This window comes from Calidris pugnax, unplaced genomic scaffold (assembly GCF_001431845.1).
Source record: "Calidris pugnax isolate Ruff unplaced genomic scaffold, ASM143184v1 scaffold434, whole genome shotgun sequence".
In the NCBI taxonomy this organism is placed as follows: domain Eukaryota; kingdom Metazoa; phylum Chordata; class Aves; order Charadriiformes; family Scolopacidae; genus Calidris; species Calidris pugnax.
Window position 1 is genome coordinate 27,286 of NW_015091143.1, and position 18,017 is coordinate 45,302.

The 18,017-nt window shown below is 52.4% G+C and overlaps 3 protein-coding genes across 4 annotated transcripts; 1 reads left to right on the forward strand and 2 right to left on the reverse strand.

Moving 5' to 3' along the window:
• Window positions 1-1,012: 1,012 nt before the first annotated feature.
• Window positions 1,013-4,977, reverse strand: LOC106897897 (zinc finger protein RFP-like). The gene is made up of 7 exons (XM_014958877.1): window positions 4,534-4,977; window positions 3,679-3,774; window positions 3,205-3,435; window positions 3,012-3,034; window positions 2,326-2,441; window positions 1,976-2,005; window positions 1,013-1,724 (listed from the first exon to the last, which is right to left on the reverse strand). The coding sequence occupies exons 1-7, from the start codon at window positions 4,951-4,953 to the stop codon at window positions 1,207-1,209; spliced, it is 1,434 nt and encodes a 477-aa protein (XP_014814363.1). The 5' UTR covers window positions 4,954-4,977; the 3' UTR covers window positions 1,013-1,206.
• An 875-nt stretch (window positions 4,978-5,852) lies between these two features.
• Window positions 5,853-9,066, forward strand: LOC106897893 (killer cell lectin-like receptor subfamily B member 1B allele C). The gene is made up of 5 exons (XM_014958867.1): window positions 5,853-5,928; window positions 7,999-8,139; window positions 8,363-8,517; window positions 8,743-8,849; window positions 8,943-9,066. The coding sequence occupies exons 1-5, from the start codon at window positions 5,853-5,855 to the stop codon at window positions 9,064-9,066; spliced, it is 603 nt and encodes a 200-aa protein (XP_014814353.1).
• An 848-nt stretch (window positions 9,067-9,914) lies between these two features.
• Window positions 9,915-14,096, reverse strand: LOC106897899 (killer cell lectin-like receptor subfamily F member 1). Of its 2 annotated transcripts, XM_014958887.1 has the most exons (5): window positions 13,341-14,096; window positions 12,412-13,245; window positions 11,926-12,080; window positions 11,393-11,508; window positions 9,915-10,796 (listed from the first exon to the last, which is right to left on the reverse strand). In XM_014958887.1, exons 2-5 carry the CDS (start codon window positions 12,719-12,721, stop codon window positions 10,673-10,675), a joined length of 705 nt encoding a protein of 234 aa, XP_014814373.1. In that variant the 5' UTR covers window positions 12,722-13,245; window positions 13,341-14,096; the 3' UTR covers window positions 9,915-10,672. The 2 variants fall into 2 exon arrangements, with proteins under 2 accessions (XP_014814373.1, XP_014814374.1); XM_014958888.1 differs by lacking the exon at window positions 13,341-14,096 and having other exon boundaries at window positions 11,926-12,667.
• Between the last annotated feature and the right edge of the window lie 3,921 nt (window positions 14,097-18,017).

The window sequence follows — 18,017 nt, forward strand, 5'->3', positions numbered from 1 at the left end:
GGGAGGACCTGGCATTTGGCCTTGTTGAACCTCATCCTGTTGGTCTCGGCCCATCGATCCAACCTGTCCAGAGAAGGAAGGGAATTGGAGACCGCCATCTCATTTTCACCCTTTCCTGAAGGCACCAGGATTTTTCAGTCTCCAAAGCCCCTTCGCATCAGTGGAGTCCAATGGATTTGGTGACTCAACAGCAGCTGGAAGTGGAGTTTCACACCCCAGTGGCACCTCAGAGAGGTTGTGGTGCAGCTGGGGGTGGGAGACAACCAGCAGCTGAAAATGCCTCTGAGATATCAGGGGGAACAGGACCTGTCCACAGCTTGGGAATGACCTCAGCAGCCTTCAGGAGAGCCTCTGTAGGGCTGTTTGGGAGGACTCCAACATCCTTTCATGCCTCTCTTTATACCCTTTAAATTGTTTAATTACCAATTGAGGCTGGGAAAACAGGGCTCCTGGGGCCATAGCCATCTTCACACTGCTTTGATCTGATTTCCCAGGAATCGACTTCTGGGGACAGGACAAGGACTTGACAGACCCTCATCTGAACCCCTGACTCTGCTGTATCTTCTCAAGGAACAAGTCCAGGCTCTTCCTTGACTAAAGCCCAGATCATCCAGGCTCATCCTGAACCAGCACCAAAAGGAGCACCCCCATTTCCAGCTGTTTCTGGCCAATTCTGACTCCCCACTTTGCACATGGAGTCAGGATGGGACCCAGCTGCAAATAACTCCAGCTCCTGGCTTGCAGCTGACTTTTCCTCACATCTATTCCCAGAGACTTGCTGGGTTTGAGGGGGCACAAAATGCAGGTTTCTCATCTCCCTGTGCAGTGGGTTTTCCAGAGGAACCAGGATGACTTTTTCTTCCTCCAGTTCTCTTAAGCAATTTCCAAAGGAAACCCGAAGGAAATAAAAAACGAAGGAAAAGCAGACACACAAGGCATAAATGACTTAGAATTTTACATTTATTTTTAACTCCCCATCAGTGCAAGAGTGCAGGCACCCAGGAACCGCCATTTAGCAATTAAAGGATCAAAATATTACTTAAGGCACAGAAATGCTCGGATTTTGCACTAAAGGAAAGGAACGTGAACACCACTCCCCTTTCCTGTCCCTTTGGTGGAACTGGGACAAAACCCAGTCCCTGGTTTCTATTCCAAGGGTAAGTTGATGGCTTTGGGTTTAGGTTTGGGTTTTTTTTGTCCTGTGCCTTAGGGAAGAAGTTTGAGTTGAGCATCTGCCTTCACCAGGAACCAGGGGAAGACTCTCTCCCCTTGGAAAGATGCCTGCGAAAAATCAAAGATCCTTTCTTTGCTCAGGGCATCAAAAAACACCACCCTCCCTTTCTCACAGTCCAAGCAGATTCTTATCCGCTTGGGGACACTGCGTAGAGTCAAGGGGGTGGCAGTAGGAAAGATCAGACTCTTGTACCCATCTCGGTTATGACACACAGCACATACGTTGTCTTCAGGACCAATGGGCAAAAAACGCTTCCTTGGAACCGACTCCTTGAACACCCCGGTGGCCCACACACCGTCTCTACAGATCTCCACATCCCAGCGGTGCCACCCCGATGTGAAGCCCCTCGAGCCCAGCACACAGGGATTGACTTTGAACCTCTCTGGGTTGGAGGGCAGGTCCTGCTCATGACTTCCCAACCACACTAGCTTGCAGTCTTCTGAGAGATAAAGCATGGCGTTGGCCGTCTCCGGGTCCAGTGTCATCTGTGCTGGAGGTGGAGAGAGAGTCAGGCTCATTGGAGCAGATCTGGGGGGCACAGGGATTTTTGTCTCCCTTCTCACCCCTCTGACTCAGTTTAGACCCCTCCAGGCATTGCCTGGTGGTAGGACCAGGATGGGAGAAGGGTGGGAGAAGGCAGCAGAGCACTTTAGGTTAACCTTTGAGGGAAGCAGAGCTTTTTTTAACTGTATTTTTGATCTCATATGATGGCTTGGTTGGGCACGCGTTCGGTTCACTTACTTGTCAAGGGAAGTTCCAACGCCAGGAAGTCTAGAGGGAAGAAAAAAATGCGAGAGCAGAAAGATCAGTTGGTCTGATGGTGGGTTTCTACAAAAATCCAGAGTCAGTAACAAGCTTGGGAAAAATGTAGATAAACTTGAGGTGGCAGAGGAGAAGAAGAGGAGGACAGGCAGGGAACAGCAGACCAACGCTCGCTGGTCATTCACTATCTCAGTGTTGGATCTTGAAAGAAATAACCCCTCATTCAGCGCCCATGTTGTGTTGGATGTGTTTCTTTCCCCTGGCTTCAATCCATCCCTCCCCAACAAAAAGCACGATGGCATTTTCCTTTTTAGACCTTCGCATGGTACCTTGGAATTTCTCCAGAGCCTCCTTGATGGCTGCAGTTTTCTCTGTGAAATCAGAGAATTTCTTTTCCAGCTCCGGGGAAATATCAAGTGAGAGGGAGAGCGTTTCCCTCTGGCCCCTGGAAGGGAGGAGGAGATGGATTTACACCTGGTTGGAGTTTGCTGCTCTGTGTTTTCTCAGCAATCCCTGGGGAGAATTAGTGGAGGGAAGATGATGGCACCATCTCACACATCTCAGACAGCAAATGTCACAGCAGGATCACTCACACCTTTGGAGATGTTCATTGATTTGCTTCAGTTGTGTCAGGGTCCTCATGGGAATTAACAGCCCTGAACAGACCCACCTGAGAGCCCACAGTCCCATCCCTGCTTCAGAGGCTCCACTGAAGCTCAGCCCTTTTGCAAGCTGCTCGGGAGGAGCATCCATGCCTGGCCATGGACCCTGTGGATCCACCCCAGGGGCTGCCCTCCTGGCTTGCCCCTGGCCTTGCCTCTTGCCAGTCCCTGTCTGAATTCACCATGAATTAAGGAGAGAGAGGCAGAGCCCTCCTTCTAACCCTCTGTGGCTTTGGTCAAGTCCAAAGGCTGTACTGCAGAACAGCCAACCTGTCCCTACGTGCTTTCTTCCAGTGTCCTGCCCCAGAGCTGCTCTGTGGTGGTGACATGGGGACAGGAGAAGGACCACATACCTGCTCAAGGTGGTTCCAATGTCCTAGATGAGAGAGAAAAAGAGACTCAGTGACATGAAATACCTCCCCTTGGAATACCAGGGTCCCACTCTAAGGAAGTCCCTCTTTGAGCGGGTTGGGGAAGAAAAGCAAGGGCTGGAGACCAAGCTCATCCCAGGCCTTCACAGCAAGTTCTGAAAGCCTGGGCTCTCACCTTCAGGAGCTCCAAGTCTGGCTGCTGGTATGTCTTCTCCATCTCCCCAATCAGTGTGCCCAGGCTCATCGTCTCATCCGAAAGCTTCTGGTAGATTTCTTCATGTGCGTTCACCATCTCTTTGTCCAGCTGCTCCAGCTGGGCCAGAAAAGAGGACTCCTCCTTCTCCAGGAGCTCGTGCAACTTCCTATATGTCCTCACAATCTCCTGCTTTGCAGCTTCTGTCCTCTCCTGCCAAGGGCAAGACAAAGCAGGGAAAGGGAAGCAGAGAGCAGGACAAAAGCATCAAGAGTGAAGGGTGGGCCATGCCTTAGTGAGACCCACCAAAAAGAGGCATTTGGGGAAGATACAAACCTCCTCTCTCTTCCCCTCAGCCTTTGAGCATCACCCACCCCTGGGAGATAGGAGAAGGAGGAGGAGATGTTCCTCCTTTCTTCCCCCACCCTCTGCCCACGAAAACTGATGGGCACCTACAGTGTGGTCCTTGATTCTGTCTTGCCTGTCCTTCATGGAGGATTGAAGCTCCTCTTGCTCTGATTTCAGAAGGTGCAGTTGGGTCTGAATTTGTTTCTGAGAGGAAAAAAAGAAAGAAGTCCCTTTTGGAATGGCATCATGGTCTGGCACCCTCAGCAGAAGCAATGGGGAACTCTTGATGGCTCTTGAGGTAAGTGTTGTCAAAGTTTTGTGGCCCCCATGACTGTTTCAAGGCAATTTAGTTCGCCTTTATTCCTGTTTTTCCCTATTTTTTTTCTTTTTTTTTCCTATTTTTTGTCCTTTTGTTTCCTTTGTTTTTATTTTTTGTCTTTTTCTATTTTGATGAAGGTCAAGGCCTTTCAGGGAACTATGGGGTGGGAGAAGGGCTGAGGATCTTTTTCTCTCCTTTCCTACTGATCTTCGGCAGAGCTGACCATGATCAGGGACCCGCACCCCGAGGAGAGAGCCTTTTACAAATGCTGGATAAACAAGCCCTGCTGAGGCTCAGGAAACCCCTGGCACTGCAAATCATGAGGTTAAAATGTGTCCAAGGGATTGTGGTGGTGAGAAATCCTACACCTCTGTTTCTTGCCCTTGCCCAATCCCCTGCTTCTGGCTGAACCCTGGCGTAGAGGAGCCCTTGGTCCCCAGTAGTGTGGTGCTCTTACATCCACCTCCTCCTTCAGGACAGGCAATGCCACCTCAAGAGTTGGTATCAAGAGGCAAGGACTGGTGAGTCCCCAGGTGGTTTATCGCACAGGCCAAAGACTGTACAGCTGTATCTCCACCCATCAAGAGCAGCAATACCAGGACCTTCTGGACCTTTGTGCCTCAACACACTCATAACCCCCTCACCTTGTACTCCTGGGCAGCCTCACCCACGGGAACCACAGAATGGTTACGGTGAGCCTTGGACTTGTCACACACCATGCAGATAAGCATTTTGTCATCTTGGCAGAAGAGTTTCAGGGGTTCCTGGTGCTCCTCGCACAAGTTCTCCCCTCCTTCCACCACTCTGTCCCGTTGCATGTTCAATCTCTTGGCTGCTTCAATCATGTTGGCCAACTCCCAGTTGGGGCGGAGGCTCTTCTGGGACACTGTCTCCCTGCACTGGGGGCAGGAGAAGTTGGTGGTCAGTCCTTCCCAGATCCCAGTGATGCACGACCGGCAAAAGCTGTGCCCGCAGTGGATGGACACAGGGTCCTGGAATATTTCCAGGCAGACAGAGCAGCAGGCTTCATCCCGGAGGATTTCCTCAGGAGTCCTGGTTGCCATGAAGAGCAGCTGTCGCAGTTTCAGTCTCCAAGTTTCTTTCAATTTTGAAGGAACAGGAAGAGAGAGATTTCCTGATTCTATGCTGTTGGTTAAACTGAGACCCAGCCCCTTTTCAGCAGGACTTTAGACAATACATTAACTTAGATTGCTCTGGGAATTTTCAATTCGACAGCTGAGGAAGAAGGGAATTGGAGACGCCCATCCCATATTCACCCTTTCCCGAAGGCGCTGGGATTTTTTGGTCTCCAAAACCCCTTTGAATCAGTGGAGTCTGGTGGATCTGGTTACTCAACCACAGATGCTTGTGCCTCCCTGGAAATTGCTGGTGCCTCCAAGACTCTATATGGTCCCAGCAGGTTTCTCTGAGCTCGATGACAGAGCTGGGAGGCTGGACTGATGTTTTTCCTTCCTTTTCTGGCTCGGAGGCAGGTATTGATCTGCTGGCTCTTCTTGTTGCTTCCCTCCTCCTTCCCTGTGACTGGAATGACAGAGAACACCGCTTGCACTCCTGATCCCTTCTCCCAAAGGAAATTCCCCAATGGATGTTCCCTCGGGGTTTTCCCTCCCGGCTCTGGACATGGGGACACTAAGATGGGATGTGTGCGGAGCAGAGTGTGATGGGACAGTCCCTGCTCAGGTCCCACCCTTGGGTTGCCATCAAGCCCCCGGTGTGGAAGTGTCTGGTGACCCCCTGAACACCAACGGTGCCCCTCACCAGGGCATCAGGGCTGCCATCCCCAGCAGGTTTTAATCTCTTTTCACTGCAGGGGTGGCAGGAAGCTCAGGCCCCGCTGCCAGTTCACAGCTGGATGTCAGCAGTCTAAGAGGTCATTGGGGCTTTAGTTTCCTGTCCCCTCCTCCTTGTCCCCAACCCTCTGCCCTCCCGGCTTTTCAGTGTCATGGAGGACGAGGATGGCTACATGACCTTAGAGAAGCGGGGGACTGTGGGGAGACCAGCTCAGCTCCGGAGTGCAGGTATTGGGGGGTGTGTCTGCTGGTCCATTCCTAAATTGTGTGGGGAAGAGAGGAAATACGGGGTAGCGGTGACTGGCACGACTTGAGCAGGGGAAGAAGAGGGGTGACGCCACCCATTGGGTTCCCAAGAGCTCCTCAACTGGGGAAACTGAGGCACAGAGGGAGGGAGGAGGGTGTTGTAGGGGAGTGTAGAGAGCAAAAAGAGATGAGGAACCAAACTGGGGAAAACTGGGACGTTCTGCTAAAACTGCAAAGTTGCTGGTGGCCCTTCCTCCTTGCACCTCTCCCTCCCCATCCCCCCCAGACCCCAACAATTTTTTGCAAGAATTCACAATTTCCACCAAAAACATCTCTTTTGATTCTGCCTCCGTGCTTCCTGGGGCAGGATGGAGCTGGGGGAGGATGGGGCTGTCTCACCCCAGCCAGATGAATTCTCCTTGGAGAGCTTGGGCCATCCAGGGTCAGCAGTTTTGCCGTGGAGGTGGGGAAAGGATGCAGTGATGGGGCAGCTCTAAACTTGACCCAACACTTCGGGTTTCTAATGGCTTATAACAGCCAGGAAATTCCCAATTCTTGGAGTCTGGGATATCTGGGTAAAACCATCCCAACCTCATCATGAGGCACTTTGCCCCGGTGCTAGCAGGATCAGGAGGAGGGTGGCAGCACTGAAACATGGACGATTGACCACAACTTTTGAGCAACAAGCACCACCACAGAGGGTTTTGGGGGAGAAAACAGCCCAAATCTGCTCTGCAGCTCTGCTGGATGTGGGATCGGGGCAGTGTTTTTCTCCTGACAACTCTTTCTCTTGCAGCCTCGGGTTGTCCCCAGTGGCACCGAACCGCACTCTGGGCTGGCTGGACTGGGAACCTCCTCCTCGGGGTGGCTGTGGTGGCCATGAGATGCTTGTGTGAGTAGCTCCACTCATGGGATCTGACATGGGGACAACCAAAGGACAGCTCAAAGAGGGGACTATGCAAAGAGCAGGGAGGGGTCCAGAACCCCAAGGGCTTGTGTAGGAGGCAAATCTCCTTTTCTGATCGGCGTTGACTGACGCACATCAGTGCAAGGTGTGGGGAAGTGGGTTTTCATCAGAGTTTCTTAGAGTTGATGGGTGCAGGAGCCTCAACTCTTGTCGGTCAGTCAGGGGAAACCACTGGAAACTTCTCAGTTGTGGCAGGGGCAGGATTTGTCACCCCATGGCCTAGCTCAGGGTGACACGGTGCCCTGCCGAAATGAGTGTTGTGCCCGGTGTGAGGTTTCTGGTGGCATCTGATGCTGCACTGGCCCCTAGAACCCCCAAACCACACCGAGCAGATAGGAGGGAGGCTCAAATGTCTGATCGATCTTGGAAGGAGATCCTCCAAATAGGGGAGAAGATCCTCCAAAGGTGGGGAGATCCTCCAAATGGGAGGAGATCTGGAACCAGCAGTGATCTGGGGATGACGGTTTGAACTTGGTGTGGGCCCATTGCTGGAGAGACCCCAAAACCAATCTGCTGGGGGCTGCTCAAGCGCTGCAAGTGCCTGTAGGCAGCAAGGGGTAGTCAGCAGGTGGTTGAGGAGCCCTTCACCCTTGCGTCAGGCCCCTCTGGCCTGGACGGATGAGGCCGGTACAGCTTGTTTTGCAGCAGAGACCACTTCCGTAGCTACGGGGCTTTCTGCCACCATCCAGTTTGATGCCTCCATATCTCAAGTGTGATCTCAGGCAGGGGGTGGAGGTAACACATCCTGCTGGTAGTGGAAAGAAGCGGTGGGGGGGAGGTGGTTGCAAATGCGGGGGTGGGAGCTCAGAGGTGTTGACCCCCTACCCCAAAAGGAGCTTGTCTGAGGCTGGCACCCTGAGATCTGGAGTCTGCTCTGGGGCGGGACCCCAAGGCCAGTTCTCACTTCTCAGGAGATGCTGGGATCAAAGCTTGGGGTCAGCTTAGATACCAGGAAGGATGAGGTGAGGGCTCTGAGCACCATCTCAGTGTTGGGATCCATCCCAGACACTTCCCGGTGGCCACCAGGGCCACAGGAAGGTAGATTTTGGGGGAACCTATCCCTCTCCCCTTCTCCACCCTTTCAGTTCTCCACCAGTGGTTGGAGAACCCCGGAAGCTGCAGGAACATGATTGGGAATGTGAGCAGGGACATCAGAGATGGTGACGCCACCCTGAAGAAAGTCTACTCAGAGCTGAGGGAAGTTTTCTGCTCATCAAAGCCACAAGGTGATGCCCCCCTGCCACAGTGCATCTTGGCACCATCAGGTTTCACAAAAACTTACAGCCCAAATTCCCCAATATTCTATTCCCCAGTAGAGAACCAGGCAAAACTCAGAACATTCCCGTGTTCCTGGGGAGCAAACGGGGCTAAACCACTTGTCCTTCTTGGGATGTGCAGGGGACAAAGTGGCTTCTTGGTGGCTGACTGTGGTCCTGACCTGTCTTTCAGAGGACGAGGGGTGCACCCTCTGCCCCATGAACTGGATGTCACATGGGACCAAGTGCTATCGGGTTTCCCATGAACTCAGCCATTGGAATTCCAGCCGGGAGGACTGTGTGAATCAGGGTGGCGAGCTGATGATGCCAGAGGACCAGGAGGAGCTGGTACAGGGACCAATGGCATTGGTGGTGTGGGATGGGCCTGGTGGCACCTGGGGAAGGGCCAAGGGCCTTCCCAAGAAACCTGGGGTCAGCGCCCAGCCCTGGGTGTCTTTGCTGGGGGGACACTCGGGGGTCTCTGTCCTGGGACACGGGGGCTGGAGCCTGTTTTGGGGTGGTGACCTGTGTCACGTCGGTGTCACCTCCTGCCCTCTCTCCCTCTGGCTACAGGATTTCATAAATAGAACCCTCCAAACACCCACCCGTTACTTCTGGATTGGCCTCTTCTTTGAGAAGGGCTGGACCTGGGTCAATGGCTCCCGCCTGGACCCGAGCCGGTGAGTGCTTTTGCGGGGGCGGAGGGTGGGTGTCGGGGGACCATCACCCGAGGGACCTTCATGTGTGACATGGGGTCCTTCCTGCACCCCCAGATTCCAGCTGAACCCCCGGGCTGAAGGCGGATCCTGCGGGGCCATCAGGGAGGGCAGGATCAGCACCGTCAACTGCAGCTCGACCTTCCAGTGGATCTGCCAGAAAGAAGCCACCCAGCTCTGAGCCAGGGGCCACCAGCCGGGCTGCGGCCAGGGGGGAGATGCTCAGGGATGGGGCAGGATCCCCACAGGGGGACGCGGGAGCCGGTGATGATGTTGTGCCAATGACCATCTGCGCTAATTAATAACAACGTGATCTGGGCTCTGTGTGGTGTTTTCAAGCTGGGAAGGGGAGGGCTGGAAGGAGCATCCTTCTGTCCTGGCCTCTGTCCCTGTCCCTCCCTGTCCCTGCTTCACCCTTCCACAGCTCCAGGGTGCTCCAGAGCCTTCCCATCCCCCCCTCTTTGGGGTTCCTGCCACTGACAATGCCCCCCTCAATCTTCCTCCCTCCTGTGCCCTCCTCATCCTCAGGTCATGCTCTCGTCCCATGCCCAGCACAACTCACCCAGGAAGGGACCAAGGGATGGTAGAGGAGAGGGACACTGGTGGCACAGTGCTGGTAGCAGCATCAGGTTAAAAAGGAGGAAAAAAGAGGTTGGAAGGAGGTTAAAAAGCATCACAAATAGTGCAAATAATTTTCCTCACAGCTGGGACAGCGCTGTGTTTAGTCTTTTGGTGTAGGAAAGATGTTGACATCACACTGATGTTTTAGTAGAGATTTTTCCCGAGCCTGGAACTCTTCAGTTCTCCGTGTTCTGGGAAAGTTACTAAGAAAATTAAATTGAGGTATCAATTAAGGAAAATTGCCAAGAAAAGTAACTCTCTTGCAGCCCAAAGGCATCAGCAAGTCCAGCTGCTCGTGCTCAATAAAGCTCAGCAAACAGCACAAATCACACCATACTGCAATCCTTTTATAATCCATTTATTCTAGTTAAAACATACTTATTTATGCTAAAAAACTAGTATTGCTCAACAACCCACCCCTGGCGAGTGAGCTCACCCTGAGGCAGTGCCCAGGGAGGGCAAACACCCATTTGCTGAGTGGAGGAGGGGGACAGGGGACATGGGGACATGGGGATGGCTGCAAGTCCAAGACACTGTGCATGTTGGGTTTGCCACCACCACCTCGAGCTGCTTCTGGGGCTTCTGTGGGGGATGAGGATTAGGGGGGCCCTGAGAGTTTGGCCTTGTGTTTGGCTTTTGAAACGCTTGTTTTGAATGAGGGAACTGGAACTTTGAGGTGGGGAAGCCTCAAGGGCTGGGAAGCTGGAAAATAATTCTTCCTGGGTGTCCTGGTTCCGGTGGGGATAGGGTTGATTCTCCCCCGGATCTAGAAAGGGGATCAGTAGGAAGGGGGGAATGGATTTAAACTGAAAGAGGGGAGATTAAGATGAGACCTCAAGAAGAACTTCTTTGCTGTGAGGGTGGTGAGAGCTTGGCCTAGGTTGCCCAAGGGAAACTGTGGCTGCCCCATCCCTGGAGGGGTTCAAGGCCAGGTTGGATGGGGCTTTGAACAACCTGGTCTGGTGGGAGACGTCCCTGCCCAGGGCAGGATGGGGATGACTGGATGATCTTTAAGGTCCCCAAACCATTGTATGATCTTGGAGAATTGCTCAGCGCTGAGTGTGGGGGTTGGACGGGATGATCTCCAGAGATCCCTTCCAACCCTCTATCGTTCTGTGATTCTGTGATTTATCCCGTTGAAAGCCTCGTGGTCTTTCCCTCTGCCCTTAAATCTCAGTGGCTTCTCTCTGGCAAATCCAGTGCAAGGGGAGGCTGCAGATGTGGGAGTTCAGCTGACCCTTTCTGATTGCCCCACAAGCGTTTTCTTCCTTGGGACCCAGCACCGGAGACCTAAAAACAGGGTGATGGCGATGGGCCTGGAGTCCTGCGCTTGGACGCTGCCTTCCCACCAATGTATTTATCTCTTTGTGGTGTTTTCCCCCTAAAAATACCCTGAATTGGGTCAACCATTGTCAGCTCAGCTGCGAGTGGGGGAATGTGCCATTGTTTCCCCTCTTTGTCAGGGAAGCAGAAGTGTTGGGGCAGCCTGTGCCCCCCAAAAAACTTACTCCTTCTCCCCCAGACCCCTATGTGTGTAATATTTGGTCTAATAAATGCTTGCTCTATCAGAAACTGCCTTTTTTTCTATAGACTGAGCTCACTGCAGTGAAAAATGTTACCCTGGGGCATCTCCTTGCTTTTTAAGGGGTTGAAATTTCCCCAATTTTCCACTTCATAAAATAAGAATAAAGGTTTAATCGCTTTTTCCTCTCTTCTTCCTGTTTAGCAGAGACCAGACCCATATCGCTGTGGTTTAATTTGCTCTCATGAGTGCTGGTTCTGGAGGGATTTTTTGGGGGGAAGCAAAGGTTTGTGGTGAGCATGGGGCTGGGAATTATTTGCCCTGGGATGTGATTATTGTGACCCCCCCCAGGGAGAGAACTCACAAGGTTTTCTGTAAAGGGGACCCGTCCTCCCATGTCCACTCAGTCTCTCTCCCCTGGTGTTTCCTCAGTCCCATCCAGGCCCTGGAGGTGTTTCCCATCATCCCCTCGATGAAAGCCTGGGAGAGGAGAGATGGAGTCTCAGAGCCTCATCGTGCCCCAGGGAGATCTGAGCTGGGATGAGTTTGGCGCATCCCAGTTGCAGACTGGGGACTGGAGAGGCCAGGGAGTGCTGTGAAAGAGGGGGGGATTGTGGTCTGGAGGTGATGGGCAACATTTTTGGGGGTGAGAGAGGAGCTTGGAAGCTCATGAGTGGGGCAGCATGGTTTTGCCCATCTTTAATCTCCTCCAAATTCATATTTCTGAGGGTTTTTCCCCCAAAATCCTACCTGGCAGAGCTTTGCAAGCCCGGAAGGAAAGCTCAGTCCCAGGATGGGAGTTGTGGGGCTTTTTGTGGAAAGCAAAGGTTTAAAAAATACTAATAAAAAAGCCAAATGCAGGGGGAACACTGGAGCCTTTCCCCACCAGTTACTTACCTTCTCCTCCAGGCTCTCCAGTATGACCAGTTGAGCTCCCTTGTGCTGACAGTTTTCCGCCGCCATCTTCCAGGCTTCGGTTTTGGTGGAAACCCAGTAGCACTTGGCTGCGAAGGGCTGCCAGCCCGTGGGACAGAGCTGGCAAGCCCTGGGGCCTGTGGCAGAGGAGGAGTGTGAGCCCTCCTTCATCCCCTGGAGGCTCTTCCTGCTCTTTGAGCCCCTCCAGGTGCTCAATTTTTGGGTGGAGACGGGTTGGAAAGATCCCCCCCCAGTGTGGGGAGAAAGGAGGAAGGAGATGGTGAGGGCATGGGAGAGGATGATGTGGATGGGGAAAGAATTGGGGGGATTTTGGGGTGTTTTCCCCAATGTTCCTGGTCTTGTTGCTCCTCTCTCCCATGTGGAAAGGGGACAACTACCCTCCCACACCCCTTAACGATGTGGGAGGGCTCCATCTGCACCCCTGAAGGTGGTGCTGAGCTGTGGTACCTGCTGTGGAGTGGTTTCCCAGCTGGCAGAGTCGCTGTCGGAGCTGGTGCTGGAAGCAATGGAGGGAGCATTTGATTTCCAGGACATCCCATGGCCCGGGGTCAGGCAGGCAGGTTTTCCAGGAGCACGGGGCTGTGTCCTGCCTCAGGATGGGGCCATTTCCACCTGAAATGGGGGTGGGTTTGACCCACAGTATCGTGGTGAGAGCAGAGGGTGAAACCCTGGGGCAAATCACCCTTGGGGATGGAACAAGGTGCTGCCTGGGGACAGGAGTCTTTAGGGGGGACCTGTGGGGTCTTTCAAGCTCCATCCCAAGCACAAATCCAGGCTGGGTGGAGAATGGCTGGAGAGCAGCCCTGAGAAGAGGGACTTGGGGGTGTTTGTGGACGAGAAGCTCAACATAAGCAGGCAATGTGCACTGGTACTCAAAAGACCACTGGCAACCTGGGCTGCATCCCTAGCAGGGTGAGGGGGGGTGGATTCTGCCCCTCTGCTCCACTCTGGGGCCATCAGAAGGACATGGACCTGTTGGAGCAGGACCAGAGGAGGCCACAGAGGTGCTCCAAGGGCTGGATCCCCTCTGCCGTGAGGACGGGCTGAGACAGTTGGGTGTGTTCAGCCTGGAGAAGAGGCAGGAGGGGCAGAACGAGATGGTCTTTAAGATTCCTTCCCATCCAAACCATTTATGACCAGGGTGGAGAGAGGGACCTGTATGAGGAGAGGCTCTAAAAATGTAGAAATCAGTGTCCATGGGGGATGTGGTGGCAGCTTTTCCCCCTCCCACCCATTAGGGGCAGCTGTTACCAGGAGCTGAATTTTCCCAGGAGCTGGTCCCTGTAAGAAATACAGAAGAAATCTGTTCTATCACAGAAATCAGATGGATTTGGGAAGATTTTTCTCTGTTTTGGGTGATGGACCCCGTCACTCACCACATTGCTGCAGCAGCCACACCATGACACCGGCCAGGACCCCCTTCCCGACCCATCCAGCTCCCAGCAGCACCCAGTACCATCGAGGACCTGTAACGGGACCCAGACTGGGAACAGCGGAGGAAACAGCACTTCTGTGGGCTTTTCCTCCTTTTTTAACACCCATTTTTCAGTGGACAAATCCCCTCAGGTGGTTCTTATCAGTGAGAAAACCTTTCAAGCATCTGGAGGAGCAACGGAGCCGAGAAAACCCACAAACCACATTTCCTGATTGACTGGGGAAGCCATGTCAAGCAAAGCCTCTGAGCTGGGAGCTCCATTCCTCTCCCAGTGCTTCCCTGGGGAAGGGAAAAAGCACCAAAGCCAAGCCCTTGGGATGCTCCAAGGGATGGGGAGAACCTGCTGGTTGCCACTCAGTGAAAAAAAGCAGGGGTGCATGAAGCCCTGCATGGAGGGTTGGGAGTGTCCTTGAGGGCTGGTTGCATTTTATTTTTTTTTCCCCCAATTTCCAAGAAAATCAGGCTGTGAAAAAGAAGTCTGCTTGTGCCATGCTCTGTCCGAGGCTGGAAGAACAGGCAGCAAACCCGCTTGAGGGCTGAGCGTTGGGTTTTGGCCACCAACAGCTCAGGAAATGGATGGAAACATATGGAAGATCTTTTTCTCCCTGTGCTTTGCTGGGGTCCAGCAGCATCAGGGACATCAGCTCCTCCCAGACCCTCCATCCATCACAAAAATCCCCTGGGGTCAGGAGAAGAAGGACCCATGGAATAAATTCACTTACCGGGACCATTCCGGTGGCCACCAGGACCCAAGGGTGGTGGCCCATCTGGCTCTGCATAAACTGTGGTCAATGCCACGGCCGGTCCCTGCCCTCGTGGCATTAGAAATGGAGCCACCAGGGAGTTCTTCTACCCCACGGAGACTGATGGTGGTGTTTTGTCAGTGGGGTTTTGTTGTCAGAGTCACAGCTAAAAACCTGCCCCCTGCCCCAGGTTCACTCTGCTCTTCCACCCCCTGCAGCTGCCCACAAAGAACCATTTCCGACAGCGACATTGCTTTTTTTAAGCTGTTTTGGACCAGAAAAAAAAAAAAAAAAGATGCCTGAAGTACTCTTGGGGAGAAAAACAGAGTAGGAAACACAAAACTTGTTGCATTCAGCTACACAAAAAAAAAAGTCAAAAATCACTCATTTGGTCTTTCCTGAGGTGAGTTTTTAGGAGATCCAGGTGGAATCGTGCTCCTGTGAAATGCTTAAAAGGCAGTGTTAAAAATCCCCTCTGGGAAAGGGAGTGACAAAAAACCCGGAGGTGCTCCCCAAAAGAGAAAGGATGGGATATAACATCCCTTCCTGAGGAGGGTTTTATTTTCAGGGGGGGATTGAGGGCTCCAAGAGTTGGGTCTCTCAGTTGAGCCCTTGATTTAGATCCTTCTGGGGGGGTTTGCATCCCCTCAGAGCTGCCCATGTTTTTATGTTTTCGGCATAAAACCCCAAATTCCCAGGAAATGAACCCAAGCTGGGGGTGAAGGTGGCTGCTGGAAACCACTGAAAACAGGAAAGCGCAAAGCTGGGGGAACCCTTTTTTTGGATAAATCTCCCAAAAAAGGAGAGGTTTCTCCCCAGTTGCCCTATTTTCCATGTTGAATTCGACCAATCAACCACGAGGTGGGGACACAGCCCAAGGGACACGGTGGAAAATCCAATGGGATTTAGGGGACTCCTTTTCCATGAAGGAACAAAACCAAACCTCAAATTCCCATTCCGAGGGAATTGCTTGTTTTAACGTCCTGATAATGAGAGAAACTTAAAAATGGGACTTCCAATCCCATGTTTGCTTTTAAATCTACCAAAGGCTGAGCCCTGAAATCTGATTATTTTTACTGGAACTATTTTCTTGTCCGACTGGGGGGAGATTGGGGTGATTCCCTTTCGGGGTTCCCCATTGTTTGGTGTATAATTAATAGGATTAATCCGAGTGGGATGCTTTGGGAGCTTCTTCCACGTCTTGGGCTCAAAGCATCAAACCTTTTAATTTGAAAAAAAGGGGAAAAAAAGGGAACGGGAGGCACCTCCCCACATTGATAAAAGCAACAGGGGTCCCCATGGGTAGTCATGGGAAGTCCAGCTGATAATTTGGGGAGAAACAGCTCCAAAATCCATATTTTTTTAATGATTATGAGTGTTCTTACTCGGTTTTTAATGTTGCTTTGGGGTCAAACCCCTAAGTTGGGGGGTTTGGGTGCTCTCTCTGTGTCTCCCTCCATCCCCGGGGGTTTCTTCATCTGGAGTTGTGCCAATTGCCGCAGGTCTTCTCCCCTTTTCCATCTTTGGGGGTTGGAGAACTAAAACCTTGGGCGGGGGGGACGGATAAATTAATTGCCTCCAAGTATTTTGCAGGGAAAAGTAATGGTATTTGACCCAATTTGGGGTTTTTTATCACCCACCCTCCCACGGTGAGAGCCAGGAGGCAGCAGACGTCCAGATGGTGTCGAGGATGCTCAGTCCCTCCACCACCAGCATATCTGTGAGCTGGGGAACAGGTATTAAAGAATGAGGGAAAAAAATGAGAATTTTCATAGAGAAATGGGACTTTGTGGCAGAATCTGCCTCGCCGTGGGCTCGGCTGGCCTCTGACTTTACTTTTGTGGGTTGTAGCACCACGAAAACACTTCCTGTAGCTGTAAAGGCTCAGTGGTTTCACACTTTTTTGTGCATCTGTCACAAGATGCAGCCACTCAACATCTCTTTTTATCAGAATATCCCCAAAACTATGAAAAAAAATCAACCCCCAAATACCTGCCTGTCCCCGGTTGTAGCTCACCGTGCTTCTGCGGTTTTCAGTTTGCTGGTTTTCTCTTGTTTTCTCTGAAAAACATCCCTCCCAGGGCAAACTTCTGCTGCTGAACTTCCGTGTTTATGTTCTGCTGCCACATTAAAACCAAATCAGCATGAAATTTACTTCCTTTTTTCCTCCCCTCCCTGACCTTTCTCCTGGTTTTCTTTTTGCTCTTTCTCATCCTATAATTTAGCACTTGTTTTTTCTCCCTATTTTGGCATTTTCCTCTCCCATTATTCATGTAGAAGTATTTCCTGCAGAAAAGCAGAATTCCCCAACGTTTCTGTTGTGGATAAGTCCCTGGCGGAGTCACTGCTGTCACCCCCTCAGCCCTGGTGCCCCTCGCAGAGCGATGCAGCATCCCCAGGGCTCGTTCTGGGGCAAAAAAAAAACCCCTTTGGGCAGGTTTTTGGTGCCGAGGCGATGGCTGTCGCTGCCCGGGCTGCGAGCTGGAAGCCCTGCCCGCGGTCCCTGGGTGTAGTGAAGGCGGCTGAGAACGGTCACTGCTCATCACCCTAATGAGGGCTCAGAGCGAGATAATTAAGGATGTGCTGCCGCCCGGCGGCCAAAAGCCGGTACTGCAGGTGTGGAGCCACAGTGTCACCAACGTCCCTGAGATGTCCCCAATGCCCCTAGAGATGTCCCCAACAACTGAGACATCCCCAACCCTTCCCAGCATCCCCTGTATCGGTCATCCAGCTCATTCCTGGTGTCCCTCCCACTGGTCATTCTGCTCCTGGTTGAACCCCAACCAGGCCCACGCAGCCTCTCTGTCACTCACCATCATCCTGCAACTAGAAGCAAAGACTCCGCTGCTAAGTACAGCGAGACAAAGCTCAGGGACTTTGGCTCAATAGAAAGAAAAGAGGAAAAACCAGTCACTTCACAAAGTTTTATGGTTATTAGTAATAATTAGTGTTTATCTAATCACTATGGTGATAAATCATGGTGTCCTGCATCAGTGAAGGAGTCCCAAGACGTGAGTGGTGTAAAGGAGGGCCACCAGCTCTTCAGAAGAGTTAGCCATCCCTTGCATTGGTCATCATGGTGTCTTGGGCCAGTGGAAGGAGACCCAGGACAGGAGAGAGGGGTGGAGGGCCACCAGCTTGTTGGCATTGGTCATCATGGTGTCCTGGGCCAGTGGAAGAAGACTTGGGATGGGAATGGAGGGATGGAGGGTCACCAGCTCTACAGGAGTTCGCACGAGGGAAGATAGGGAGAGGTTTGGCCACACAGCCCTTACACTTTGGGATGATGCAGGCGAGAGCTTCTGGGTGGGAATTAGAGGATGGGAGACAAAGCAGATGACACAGTGGGTGTCCACCACCCATTACCCAGCCAGGATGGCAGCACCCATGAGCTATTTCATAAACAATCCGGAGAAATCTCTGCATCAATCGCACTTGTCCTTATGGGAGACTTCAACATCCCCAACATCAGCTGGGAGTGCCCTACTGCTGTGATGAGCAGGGCTGGGAGATCTCTGAAGCTTCTGGAAGGTGACTTCTTGTCACAAGTACTTAGTGATATCCACCTGCAGCCCATGGTGAAGACTATGGCGAGGCAGGGTGTCTCCCTGCAGCCCAGGGAGGTCCATGGTGGAGCAGACACCCACCTGCAGCCCGTGGAGGTCCATGGGGGAACAGGTACACACATGCAGCCTGTGGAGGACTCTACTCAAGAGCTGGTGGGTGCCTGAAGAGGCTGTGACCCCTGGAGAGCTTGTGTTGGAGCAATGTCCTGACATGACGTGGTGGGAGGACACAGGGACACAGTGAGGAAGGTGTGGGGACAAGGACATGATGAGAAGGGTGTGGGGATATTTCAGGGGGACATGGCATAG